This window comes from Engystomops pustulosus, chromosome 3 (genome assembly GCF_040894005.1).
Source record: "Engystomops pustulosus chromosome 3, aEngPut4.maternal, whole genome shotgun sequence".
In the NCBI taxonomy this organism is placed as follows: domain Eukaryota; kingdom Metazoa; phylum Chordata; class Amphibia; order Anura; family Leptodactylidae; genus Engystomops; species Engystomops pustulosus.
This window is the reverse complement of record NC_092413.1, coordinates 56,791,595-56,805,475: the sequence shown is the minus strand read 5'-3', so window position 1 is coordinate 56,805,475 and position 13,881 is coordinate 56,791,595. Positions and strand designations below refer to the sequence as shown.

At 40.6% G+C, this 13,881-nt stretch overlaps 1 protein-coding gene across 4 annotated transcripts in view; it reads right to left on the bottom strand.

Annotated features, from left to right (window-relative positions):
• Positions 1-6,055: 6,055 nt before the first annotated feature.
• The window catches only part of EPM2A (EPM2A glucan phosphatase, laforin), a 64,947-nt gene continuing 57,121 nt past the window's right edge, over positions 6,056-13,881 (bottom strand). For all 4 annotated transcript variants that reach the window (XM_072140856.1, XM_072140855.1, XM_072140853.1 and 1 more), the window contains exons 4-5: positions 10,747-10,988; positions 6,056-7,445 (exon numbers count right to left, since the gene is read on the bottom strand). In XM_072140856.1, the coding sequence (XP_071996957.1) occupies positions 7,168-7,445; positions 10,747-10,988 (520 nt within the window). In that variant the 3' untranslated portion in view covers positions 6,056-7,167. The remainder of the gene's footprint in view (positions 7,446-10,746; positions 10,989-13,881) is intronic.

Genomic DNA, 13,881 nt, shown 5'->3' with positions numbered 1-13,881 from the left:
CTGCTGGAGTGCTGAGTGTGCATGTCTAGTGGTGTGACAAAGTGACTGCTTGAGAGCAAGAATTGATGTAGAGTGGGATACTTATTGGTCCCAGTATAAATGCAATAAGTGGTGGCAGCGGGTCTGGTCTGGTGCTGGAGCTGTATGAGGTGTGATTTAGGCTCAATTTGTGTCCTGAGTGAAAGGTGAGCGCAAGTTTGAGTAGGCTAAATTAACCCGTACAGTTGCACCCCACGTCACGTGACGAGGCGGCGGCGTCCTCGCCGTGACAGTGTGCATGTGGCCTAAGCTTGCTGCAATGCTGCAAATCAGTACTGATGTTCTGTCAAGAAGCCCCTGCTGAAAAAGAAGTAGACCAAATAAACTTTCAATCTACAATACCATCAGCACAGACAAAGTAGAAATAGTACAGTAGAAGTTATGCAACCACTTGGGAGACCACAAAACAGTAAAAAGGGAAGAAATGTAAGTAATGTTGCAGTTTTGAGGACAGGGGTTTAAATAATAGGATTTGACACCAGAATACCCCCTTTAACTCTTCCCTGACCACCCACTGGCTAGACACATTAGCTGGTGTGGTCCCTGATTCTGCAGCAACGTCGGATACAGCCAGAAACCCTAGGGCATTGGTGGCAAACCTATGGCACTGGTGCCAGAGGTGGCACTTAGAGCCCTCTCTATGGGCACCCGCACAATCACCCGAGCACAGAGTTCGCCAGACAGGACTCGTGCTAATTGAATTTGTGCTGCTAATTAAATTCATGTTCTCTGCAGCGCTCTTGACAATGGATGTCCCTCCTGCCCCTCACACTGATTGATGCCCTCCCAGTAATTGATGTCCCCCAAAGCCCTCCCAGCAATCGATGTCCTTCCCAACTCCTTCAAAAACGGATATCCCCCCAAGCCCCCAACAATGGATACATCCCAGCTCCACAGAAATTGTTGTCCCCATCCCCAGCAATGGATGTGCCCATAGACCCCCAGCAATTGATGTCTCCCACAAATCCCCCAGAAATGAATGTTCCCATTACCCCATAGCAATGGATGTCATATGTAGCCCCCCATAAATTAATATTCCACCCCAGCCCCCCCCAGAGCAATAGATGTCGTCCACACTCCCTCCATAAATTGATATTCCCCAATTCCCACACCCCCGAGGAACAGATGTCCCCCCCAAAAGCCCCTCTCAGCAATTGATGTTACCCTCAGCCCAACTCCCAGCAATGGATGTGCCCCATAGATCCTCAGCAATTAATGTGCCCCCCTCTCAGCAATTGAAGTGTCCCACAACCCCCCCCCCCATGTTCCCATTACCTCCTAAGCAACGGATGTCATCCACAGCCTATCATTAGCTCCCCAGTAATTGATACCCCCCCCCACCAGCAATGGATATCCCCCCCCCCCCCCAGCAATGGTTCATACACCCACAGGAATTAATTGAATGTCCCCACAGCTCTCCAACAAATGATGCCCCTGGTCATTAAATGTCCCCCAAGAAAATTGATCCCCCCTAGCAACTTCCTACACTGTGAATTAAAAAAACAACCTAATGCTCACCTACCTTCCTTTCTTACCTCTCTCTTCGGTGTGCAGGACAAGTCACGGTGATGTCTCCAGCTCCTAGCACTGTAGTTAGCTGGTAGAAACAGGGGACCTGCTTTAATTACGTTGCCTTGTTTCCTGCCATTTGTAGTGACGTATGGTGCTGATGGGTCCGTTCTCCACTGCAGCACTCGCCTTTATCTGCGTCTGGAAGGGATGCAGATAGAAGTAAGAGTGGGGAGAGGACCTGGACAGTGGGGGCTCAGGCCAAAAGATCTGGGGCACAATTTTGATGTAGGATATTGTGTTTCTTTGTTTTTCTGGTGTTGTATCCCAGAAAATAGTTACCATAGCTGCAGTCCATGCTTTTTAAAGATATGTCTTGTGTATATGTCTGTGATTGTAATTGTAATGGTGTATGCATGTTGTATACAAATTACAATTTGGTAGCACTGTAAAGTGTATAAGTGATGCATGCCAGCGCATTTTCCTTCTGTTTTTCATTCTAACCCTATCCTTGCACTAAAAGTTTAGTTATCACTCCTAAGTCAATGAATTGCTAGGAAAGAATTTAGCTGCTTCACAACTTATGCTCCTCTCTCTAGAAGGGCAGAGTACAGGTTATGCCCTTTTTACCACCTTAAAAAAATATAAGTTAAAGAGGACCCGTCACCCCCGAAAAATACCCCCACCAAATTAGTTCCCCATAATCCTGTCCCCAGCCCCTTTATCTTTATTGAATTTTTATTAAAATATGTGTGCGCATTCTTATCAAATAAGAGGTTGGATTGTCGTACAGGTCCCCGGGCAGTCGGCCGTATTCATGAGGGGGCCGGCCGACACAACCCCTCCACGCCCTTTTCAGTCAGGGACCTGTAAGAATCGCCGGAGTTTCCTGGATACACTTTAATTATCCATAAGGAAGTGTAGTCCTGTCTGAAATAAAATGAAATGAAAAAATGAAAATAAAAACAAAACCCCCTGTGTTCTGGGCAGTAGCTCTTCTCCCCCTGATCTACTGGTGATTCTGACCATTGCTTGTCGACAAACTCTGGGATAAGTTTACTTTTACTTGCTACCTGAACCCAGCCCTGCCTCTCCATTTTTGAGTCATTGGGGCAGATTTACTTAACCGGTCCATTCGCGATCCAGCGGCACGTTCTCAGTCGAGGATTCGGGTCTTCCAACGATTCACTAAGGTAGTGCGCCCGATGTCCACCAGGTGTTGCTGCTGCGCCACTGTGTCGAGTGTCCCCGATTTCCGTCACATGCATGCCGGCGCCGATGCGCCACAATCCGATCGCGTGCGCCAAAAACCTGGGGCAACTCGGAGCAAATCGGTAATTTTCAGGCAAACCGGCGAAAAAACGCGATTCGGGCCCTTAGTAAATTTCCCCCATTATGAATTGCAAAGTTTTTGTATAGCTTCAGAGCTTCTCTCAACCTGTTGTACAAACTGAACTTGGTTTGCTGCATTGCTTTACTTCAATCAGTGCCTCCTGTTACAATTATTAAGCCTGGACTTTTCTTAGACTGTATTTGCTTTAGTAAACCCCAGATTAACAGACTGCCTCAGCGACTTGACTCCTAACATTGTTGTGTGCAATGGCCTAAACCTAAATGGGTATGTGCTGGGGTTGTGCAACATGCACTTGATAAATGGTGGATGGGACATAGCTGCATCCAAGCAAAATACATTCGCTTGCTGTTTGATTTGGTCATTTCCATTATGCATATAAAGATTGAAAACTTCTTCAAGTCTAAGAGAGGACAAGCAGTGTGGTATATACAGAATACAGTCTATGAATAACATATAATTTTGCTTAGAAAATGTAAACCCTAAGGTTTATCCTCATGACATTATATAGGATTCTAGGATCTACAATATAACACCTGGGGAAAGCTAGCAGTGGGCTAAATTCAGTTTAGGGTGACTGAGATAAGCTTTAGGGTGCTACTTGACACTAAGCGCAGCTATAACCCTTTGGGTGGAGTCCATTAAAATGTCACAGGCTGCGGCAGTGCATAGATTGACTACACTAGTCTAGTGCTGCACCAGATTCATCATTGTGATGACTGTCCGTTTTCACTTTTAAATTTGCTTTCAGGTGGTCTAAATTGTGGGCCACAACATGGCCCACCAGCTTTTTTTTTTTAGTGCACTGACAATTCCCTGTCTGGTTATGCCTCCTTTCCCATGAGACCATGCACCCTTGGTAGAGGCCAAGCCCCTTTGTTGGACGAGTCAGAAAAGTGCCAAAAAATAATGCATATGCATACATTGTCTTGGTGGTCTGTGGTAATAGCAAAACCTTGGGGCCATTGAACATATGAGAGTTTGGTCCTACAAACTTTGTTCAGCTCATGGCCGATACATCATGGCAGTTTAGTTTAGGTTTTGTTATTTAATTTTATATAGGTCATAATTGTGAAAATTGTCTTGAAACATTTGGCAATGTAAGCTTTAATCAGTTTTTTATCCCCAGTAAACACTAAAAAAAATCATGTAATGATGTACTACGATGTCCACTGTTTTAAAGTGGCAAAATAATTCACATCAGTGTGTAAATGTCAACTCCATTAATATGTTCCTGTTTAATGAACTTAAATGATTTTGTACTTTCAGAGATATAAAATTCATGAGGTTTTTATAGCTTCTTATGATTACCGAAAAAGAGGAAATGCATCAACAAGGCAGAAAACATAATTTCTAGGTTACAGATTACTGAATCTCCTTTTTAGAGGCTTATGCCTTAACAAATCCTTACTGTTATTAATATTAAATCTAAATATCACATTATCCTACACAATAAGACGATTTTAATGTTATATGGAACACAGACAGATGTTTCTCTTGGCACTAAGTGGCATCTGTCCCCCTTAGGCCCACATGGTAAAAGTGGGGGTTCTAAGTGGGTTGAACTTTACAGGATTTCACACAGATAACAACAAAATAGTTGCTCTTTTAGTCTCTATCAGATGACTACATTTTTGTTCTTATTTTGATCAATTAGAAGTCTATAGATAATTGTAAATGGACAGGTTTCTTTGTGCTGATGTTCAGGCCCCATGCATAGAGAGAAACTGTACTGAAAATGGTAAAACTCTGATTTAAAAAGAAAACATTTTAAAAGGATTACACTGATAGTATTGTACCATAAGGCTTGATTTACATGTGGTTTTAATGCATTATTTTAAAATCATGGTGTGTATAAAAAGAAGAAAGAGTGTAAAGGAGAAAGCAATGTCACATTTTGTATCTTCTTAACATAAACTTTTACTAGTAAATCCAACACTCCAGGCAAAGCTAAAACTATGTTGAGTGCTCTACCTTAGTGGGGCATACATGACTCATGGTTTCATCCTTTGGTGATACCTTTGTCAGGGTGCCTTGCACGAGGTGCGAGAGAATCCATCTTAATTTTTCCATTTTTTTCCTCTTATCTTCCTATTTGCTATGAATCATATGCCTATTCAGAGTATAATATTGGAAGATAGCACCAATGTCTGTCTCTGTATGCTGGGAAGACTTTATATTCTCATGAGTAAAGTAAGAGCCCTTAAGGGATTTTTCCATGGATTCAAGTTAGGCCCTATCCACAGGATAGAGCCTGACTTGCTGATTGGTGGGGGTCTCAGTGATGAGAACCCCACAGATCACGAAAACGAGGGGTCCGATAGTCAAACCCCTCGTTGCTCCAGGAGAGTAATGGAGCAGACGGCTGCACATGACCGTTCTGCTCCATACATCTCAATGGAACTGACGGACCCCTTCGCTTTCGTGGCCTAATTTGAATTTGTGGGAAAACTCCTTTAAGCATACAATCAGGGAGGCTCAACATATTAGACATTGCGTCAAAAGCCTCATGTAAAAAACCTCATTAGTACACTTTGTAGTTTCATTACCAGCAAATTGCCATGACCCTCTGAATGACATATAGATCCACACTGTAAATTATCAAGCACCCCCAATCTGCTATAAATAAAAAAAAACTGTAACAAACAAACTAAGAGAATAGCATATGAAGAACATAGAAAACTTCTGATTCAAATGTGTAAAACCTAGTACAAAAATGTCTGCAATATCTCTTCCATTTGCCATGGAGTTGTTTTAGCAGCATGAGTGCAGACTGAATTTTACACATTGGGGCAGATTTACTTACCCGGTCCTGTCGCGATCCTGCGGTGCGTTGTCTGACGGATTTTGGTCCTGCGTGATTCACGCAGCTTGCACGCCCAAGTTCCTGCATCTGTCGCTTCTGCGCCGAGGTCCGCCGGAGTTCACCTTCTTCTTCCTGGTGCATGTAAGTGTGTGGCTTGCAACACAATTCTAATTGTTAAATCCCACGTGTTGTCCGAATCCGTCGGGTTGCCTGACTGCCTGCCCCCCCCCCCCCATTTCTGACCCGTGCAAGCCGGGGCTGATGCGCCAAAATCCTGGGGCAATTAGGCGCACAACGGAAATCGTTGGGAAACCCGAAGGAAATAGTTGCCAAAAAATTGTGTGCAAACATAACTTTAAGTCTCTTTATTTTGTGTTTAGGGACAGTTAAGGATTTTTATCACTCTTATTTACATTTCTTTTTTATACACTGTAACTTTTTGGTGGCTAATACTGACATCAGTAAATACTGAATAAATATTACATTAATAAATATTTATCTGTGGGCGGAAGCAGTATAAACATATTTGTAAAATGCTTTGTTAAGAATCTGCTTTGTTTGTTTTTAAAAAAACACACGTTAAATAACATTAAATAAATAACGTTAACTAAATCCCCGCAATGGGTACTATTTTATAACAGAAGATCTTATCAAGTTCATCTTGTTTTTCCTTACTAGGTGTCATTCCCCCAGACGAAGCCGTTTCCGGGCGAAACACGTGTCGGGGTCTTTGCACACTACCAACGGTCTGTATGTGATCCATTTTTACCTATATGCATACTATGTGGGTTTCCCCCTTACTCAGTGCAATATATACTTTTGTAATTTGTATTAATCATTTTTGTATTATTACTAGCTGCCTTATCCTGGCATGTTAAGGAACCCTTGCTGCTATATGTCATAGTTTACTACTGGGTTTTGTGCAATTCTTTCTGTGTGTTGCCCTACTTCTGTTTGTCATTTAATATATGTATATAATAATAAAATGAAATTAATTTTTAACCACAAGGTTGTCTCTTAAAAGAATTCTATTGGCTATTTCAGTATGTGAGTTGCTTCTTTGGGTGGTTTGTGATCTGTGGCCCACTGACCACACCCCCTTTTTTCCTGTTGGTGTTTATTATTTTTCTTACTAGGCGTCAGTAAAAGTAAGAGACGGGGAGAAAACAATTTCTGTTAGATAGTAACGTTGATTGACTACTATAGTCAGGGAGAGAGCAGACAGGGCTAAAACTCAGTGCTCCAATCTGTGTAAACCAACACAGGGAGAGCAATAATAAAACCCTAGTCTGACTGGAATATGGATCTTCATTATCAACAGAGATATAACAGACCAATGGTCTCTTTACAGCCTATTTCTTTACTAACTAAAGAAATGCACCGATAAAGCATTTCACCCCATCTATGAGAGAGTGGCACCTCTGCACTGATCTCCCTCTCACTGCTGTTCCGATTGTAAATCCTAAATCCTACACACTGTAGAACGAAGCTGACCAAACTTCTGATGGAAATCTCCTTCAGCCCGCATCATAGCTTCTTCATCAATGTACACAGCAGGCCTTCTGGATGCTAGGAAGTATTGGACTTTTCGGAGACTCCAACCGATCACATACATGAGAAAACCGCAGACTGCAGCCGTAGATCTACCAACTCCTGCATTGCAGTGAACGTAAACAGTGTGGCCATTTTCCAGAAGTCCAAATAAGAGATATACAGCTTGTGGCAACACCCGGACTCTACCTATAAGAGGAGCAAAAAAACAAATATAAAAACAGTATTACAAAGTACAGACGGTCCCCTACTTAAGGACACCCAACTTACAGACGACCCCATAAGACGGACCCCTCTGCCCACTGTAACCTCTGGTGAAGCTCTCTGAATTAATTACTTTAGTCCCAGACTGCAATGATCAGCTGAAAGGTGTCTATAATCAAGCTTTATTGATAATCCTAGGTCCAATTATAGTAATTGTCACTGCGGCTAAAAAAAAATTTCTGGAGTTACAATTATAAAATATACAGTTCCAACTTACATACAAATTCAACTTAAGAACAAACCTATGGAACCTATCTTGTATGTAACCCGGGGACTGCCGGTATGTCAAATCACTTGTATAACAGCGTTTGTAACCATAATTCTTTACGTCAGATAAAAGTATTTTGTAGCTCGTATTCGATGTTACTGTTGCTTTCCTTTCATTTTTGAATTTTAAACTTAGATTTCAGATTTTGCAGTCTACTGGAAAGGGGTTTTAATTTTAGTCTACAATAAATATCAGGTTATGATTTGTGACTCCAGTCTTAGCTCTACAGGAACCCTGCTGCACTGTATCAACTTACTGCTATACTGAACAGAAGTCAATATATTCTTTGTAGCCAGTCAGTTTAATTGTGATAAATTCAGCAAGTTACTCCATGCTAGCTATAAACTTCATATTTCTTCTTCATGCAAGTCAGTAACTCATGTTTTACAGTATAGAATCCTTCATTCATCTTTAAAGTTTTCACTTAATTTTTTAATCTTATTATTTTGTTATCGCCAAGTAACTTAAATTAAAAAAAACTTTAAAATCGGCTTGTTATGTGCAGTTATCAAATATATGCATCATTAGTGTATAAACTCAAGAAACATTATCATAATATTATTGGTAATACTGACACAGAAAAAAATGTTCTTGATCCTCGCTCTGATATGTTTTTTATCTTCTTACAATATTAAAAGTCATGTTTCCATAACCTGGGAAATGAGGTAAATTGCTCTAAATAAAAGTAATTTATTCTTGATGTTTAATGGCACATACCTGTGAGACAAAATGTTCAGGAAGAATGATCGATGATGGCATTGATTTCTATTTCATTTGCTCATTAGGAAAGATTGAAGAAAGCTAATATGTTTTCATGTCTTTGTCACTGTGAGTTCCAGCTTAATTTACTAGTATACAATAGCTCTGCAACCGTGCTTACTCTTAAAGCCTTGTATTCTAAGATACTGTACAATGTAAATAACTTTTATGTGTTATACACGTTGTGAAAGACAGGTCCTACTGTAAATTATTCAGTTTTTCTTATGGATCTACAATATGATATATGGAGCGCTCCTAGGAATCTTTGGAAAATCTGATGGCTTGTTTAGAGGAAATGGCCACTATTAGTCACAATAACCTTTGCAATTTACTAAATGACAGAAATGTCCCTGCTGTTTCCTTTGAATATAAGAAAGAAAAATGTGATAATATACAGTGACAATAGACGGTTCTGCCTCATGGCATTTAAGTTACAAAAATATCTGTTAATACAATACCATTATTCACATTCTGAAAAAAAGTGATACCATAAATGTCCCTATGTCTTCACCATGAATTTATAGTCAGACTGGTGATCACTTTATGGCTGCCCAAGTTAAAGAATTCCATATGTATGGATACAACTGGGCTGGGGAGAAACAAATACTCTGTTCCACTTGGCTAAAATACTGCTAATGGATTAACATTATATGTCCAAAAATATATATTCCCAGATTGTTTTTTAAAAGGAAATCTATGATCAAAATCCATCATGATAAACCAGGGACAATTACCCATAGATCCAGGCACTGTGACTGTGGTTATCTTCTTATATTTGTTATTCATGCCGCCTTCTTTATAAAATCAAGGAGCCATTCCCCCTTCCACTGTGTGCTAAGACTTCCTCTGCTGAATTGAGATTACATCAGGCAGAGTGAGGGGGAAGTGCTGAGGGAGCAGGGGGAGACAGTCAAGTTGAAGTTGATTTCAGAAGGAAGGTGACCATGTATACAAAGATTACTACAGTCATGGTGGCTGGATCTATGAGTAAGTGTCCCTGGTTTATCATACTTAATTTTGATGATAGATTTCCTTTAAACAAACAATCTAGGAATATTTATTTTTGAACATATAATCTTAATCCATTAGCAGTATTCTAACCAAGAGGAATAGAGTATGTGTTTCACTTTCAATTCATTAAATTTGGCGATAAAGTGATTACCAGTCTGACTATAAAATCATGGGGGAACAGTGACTGCACACAATGGGGCTCATTTATTAAGGGCGGAGATGTCTGCGCTGGGATTGTGTAGCACAAAATCGTATTTTGGCCCAGCTGCACTGGCTTCCAAACAACACAAATTGGGGGGCGGGCCATTGGACGATCCGACTGATTAAGACTGAGCGCGGGATTTAACTTTCAAATTGTGTCGCAACCCCAAACACTTACAAGCACCCCGTAAAAGATGGTGAACTCTGTCAGACCTGAGCGGGGAAGCAACACATGCAGGATATCGGGCGCACCATCTTAGTGAATCGTGGTACAGTGCATTATCGATGGACAATGCACTTTCGGTGAACTCCAGTGGACAGGTTAGTAAATGAGCCCCAATGTTTTGCTGTAGTAATAAAACACCCTTATTTCTTCCTGCTTTCTTCTGCCCTGCCTAAAAGAACAGAGAGAACTCAAACACAAGCTGGAGGCAGAGGACACAAATCTGAAATGTTTCACATAGTATTTGAAGTGGGAGTAAAGGGACAGAATGCTTATGTCACTTATCCATCACTTCCTGGCCTTGGTCAGAACTTCCATATTTGAAGCATTCACCATTATTGGGTGTTGCTAAGGGAGAATGATGCTAGGTGTTGTCAGGAATGGAGAGATGGTATTCCCACACAGTAACGATGCTGATACCACTAAACAAGAGGTTGAGTATAAGCTGCACTGGGTGGAATTTCTAGTTCCAACATCTGGAGCAAAAGTTGCACACCCTTGTAAAAGAGGGGAGATACAGGTAAAAGATTCAGAGAATCCTGCTTGTAAATACCTGTTAAACTAGGTACATTTCTTAGAGACCCACAGTGACCCGTTTCAGTTGCCTGAGTTTTTGTGCTTCAGTTTTTGACTCTTTATATACAAAAGTAGCAATAAACTCCGATTTAGTTCAAATTCGCCTGCTAAAACCTTTAGCTCAAACTGGAGATATTATGATATTCTTATGTGACTATATAATACCAGAAATCCCTCAGGACACATACCTTCTGTACTCATATCAGGTGTAGGGATCCATATGTATGTCAGTCCGGCTTCATTATACAACCTGAACATGGTGTCTGGGCTCATGGGCTCAGAATACTTATTGCACCCTTTGGAATTGTGGATAACATCCCACTCTGTCTGGAAGTTCAGAACAGCAGTCACTCCTAATTCATGTCTCATCTTGATAGTAATGTGTTCAAGCTGCCGAGGGCAACTTCCAAGCCAGATATTGGGCAGTATTCTAGTTATAAGAAAAAAGCCACATATCTATCAAGAGACAGATATACTCCAACACTGTAAACTTACATTTAATAAACTCAAAAACAAAATGTTAACTTCTTATAAATCTAATTTATTTTATCAGCTTTTTTTTACAGATCTATAGAATATTTTTTTTTAACTATGTACACTCAAATTAGGTTGTAAAAGTGCAATAGGATGATAACTTAGTATTTATATTCTAAAACCAGGAATACAATGTATAATGGAAAGAAGGGGCAAAACTAGGAAAGCCTGGGCCCCAAAAATTGTGCCTACCTCTATCTTAGCATGGAAATTACAGGGCGAGATGCCCGCCTCTATCTAAGCATGAAAATTACAGGGTGAGATGTTTATCGCTGCATGCCTGCAGCAATAAAATTACCAATAATTACTCGGCTGCACCTGATATTTAAACAATAGAAAGTACAGCAGCAGACTGGGAAGCAATAATTCACATAAATGTATCTAATTGTGGATTGCCAATTTGTCATTTTACAAAGCTGTATGTGGGCTGAGGGACAAAATGCGAGTCTTACAACCAATTTCCTCCCCCGTCATGGCCCTGCTCACTTGAGTATAAGCCACTTTTTCAGCAAAGAACATTAAGGAGGCTGAAAACCAGTTATTTTCTAATTTGTCAAGAAAATTTCAGATTCAACTATTTTAGAAGCCCATTCAGTTATTAGAAACTCCCCACAAATGACCTACTTTTTAAACCTACACTCCTAAAACTATTCAAAACATCCTTTGGAAAGTTTGTTAACTCTTTAAGCATCTCGCATAACATACATAAAATGGAGGTTCTATATGGAATTTTCAAATTTTGACAATAAAATGTTTATATAGCTGTAAAATGTACATGTTCATGTTGGATAAATGGAATATCTTAGATGTTGTTGTGCAGTTTCTTATGAGTATAGTGATATCTTACCTGTTTATGTAAAACACTTTTTGGGCCCATAAGAGGCACAGAAGGAAAGGAGCGCCATACAGCTTTTGGAGATTGGTAAATTTGATTCCAGGTGCCATAACATATTGGAACAGTTCTTGAGGTACAAGAACTGTGGAAACCCCCACAAATTATGACATTTTTGAAACTGCCCCGCCCAAAGAATTTACCACAGGTATAGTTACCATTTTACCATCACAGATTAGTATTGGCTCATATGAGTGAAAATTGTTTTTACAAAAACATTACTTTGCCCCACAAATTCTTTCAGAAGGGGTTAAAGAAAAAAATGTACTCCATAGTTACCCAGTTTCTGTAGAATGCAGTAATATCAGACAATTGGTCACATACTGTTGTAGGGGCGCACCGTGTGGTTCAGGAGGGAAGGGGCGCCAATCAGTTTTTGGAGGAGAGATTTTGGAGCAGTCAGGTGCCCTGTCGTATTTGCTGAGCCCCTAAGATAGTAGGACAGTATATGAAACCCAAAGAGTGACCCTATATTGTAAACTAAACCCCTCACATAACACAGTAGCACAATTTTTTGGGGTTGTAATACCCCATAGATTATATTTTATTGACTTTTTAGGGGGGATTGAAAAAAAAATCTATTCTGTAAATTATTTTAAAATTTAGGTAAAATCTTTTTTGTTTTATATACCGTATTCCATAGATATCATGTTACTTATATTCTATGGGTAATTACAATTATGCTTGAGTCGCTTTGGCAGGAAAAAAAACTCATTTGGAGAGAAAAATCACTTGTTTTTTGCATTGCTATGTTCTAAGAGGTATAAGGCCCCTTCCACACTAGCGAGTGTGATGCGATGAACTCGCATCACACTCGCAACGCAAGCTACCGGGAACGCACGGCCCGAACGCTGCACCGCGGGAGTGAACTCAGCATGTCAGTTCACTCCCGCGGTGCAGCGTTCGGGCCGTGCGTTCCCGGCAGCTTGCGTTGCGAGTGTGATGCGAGTTCATCGCATCACACTCGCTAGTGTGGAAGGGGCCTAATAGTTTTATTTTTTTGTTGATTGAAATAATGTTTTTAGGGCTTATTTTTTGTGGGAAGAGTTGTACTTTTTGGGGATAAATGTGACTTTTTATTGCATTTTTTCTTTGGTGTGATGTGCCAGAAATATCATTTTTGGCATTTGTTTTTTATTTTTTCACAGTGTTCACCGTACATGGTAACACCTAATATGTGGGGATTTTTGTGATGATTTTCACTTGATGGTTGGCAGTGTATTATAACACGCAAAGATCGCAATCCGTGCCATCTCCTTGACACACCACAACAATGCCATGCTAACTAAGAGGGGTTAAATGCAGTTAAAAAGTTGACAGCAGGTGTGCTGAAACAAAAAACGACACCACTTGCTTTTAGTAAGTAGCAACATGCATTTTGACTTTTAACCTTGTAATGACCACGGTATCTGCTTGCAAAGCCATTCTAAGGCGCTGCATCAGTAGATGATTGCAGGACATCGGGTTCTGCTGGTGGCGGTACTGGGGTATTTAATCAGAATCAAAAAAGCTTAGATCCTGAGTGTTTAACCCCTTAGGCCCCTTCTCCACTGGCGTTTTTCACGCGCGAGTTCTGCGCGTGCATTTGACGCGCAGAACTTGCATTGCACTCTGTCCCATTGTATTCAATGGGTCTTTCTTCATTTGCGTGGTTTTGCACGCGCGTGCTTGCGTTCGTTTGCACGCGCGTCAAAATCGCAGCATGCTCTATTTTTGCGATTCACGCGCATTTTTCACGCCCCATTCAAGTCTATGGGGACGTATCAAAAACGCATTGCACTCGCAAACATTGCAAGTGCAATGCGAGTGCAATGCGTTTTAAACGTAAGGGTTGCTAGGTGACCAGTATAACAGTATTTCCCCTGCTCGCGAACGATCAATTAATTAAAAAAACACA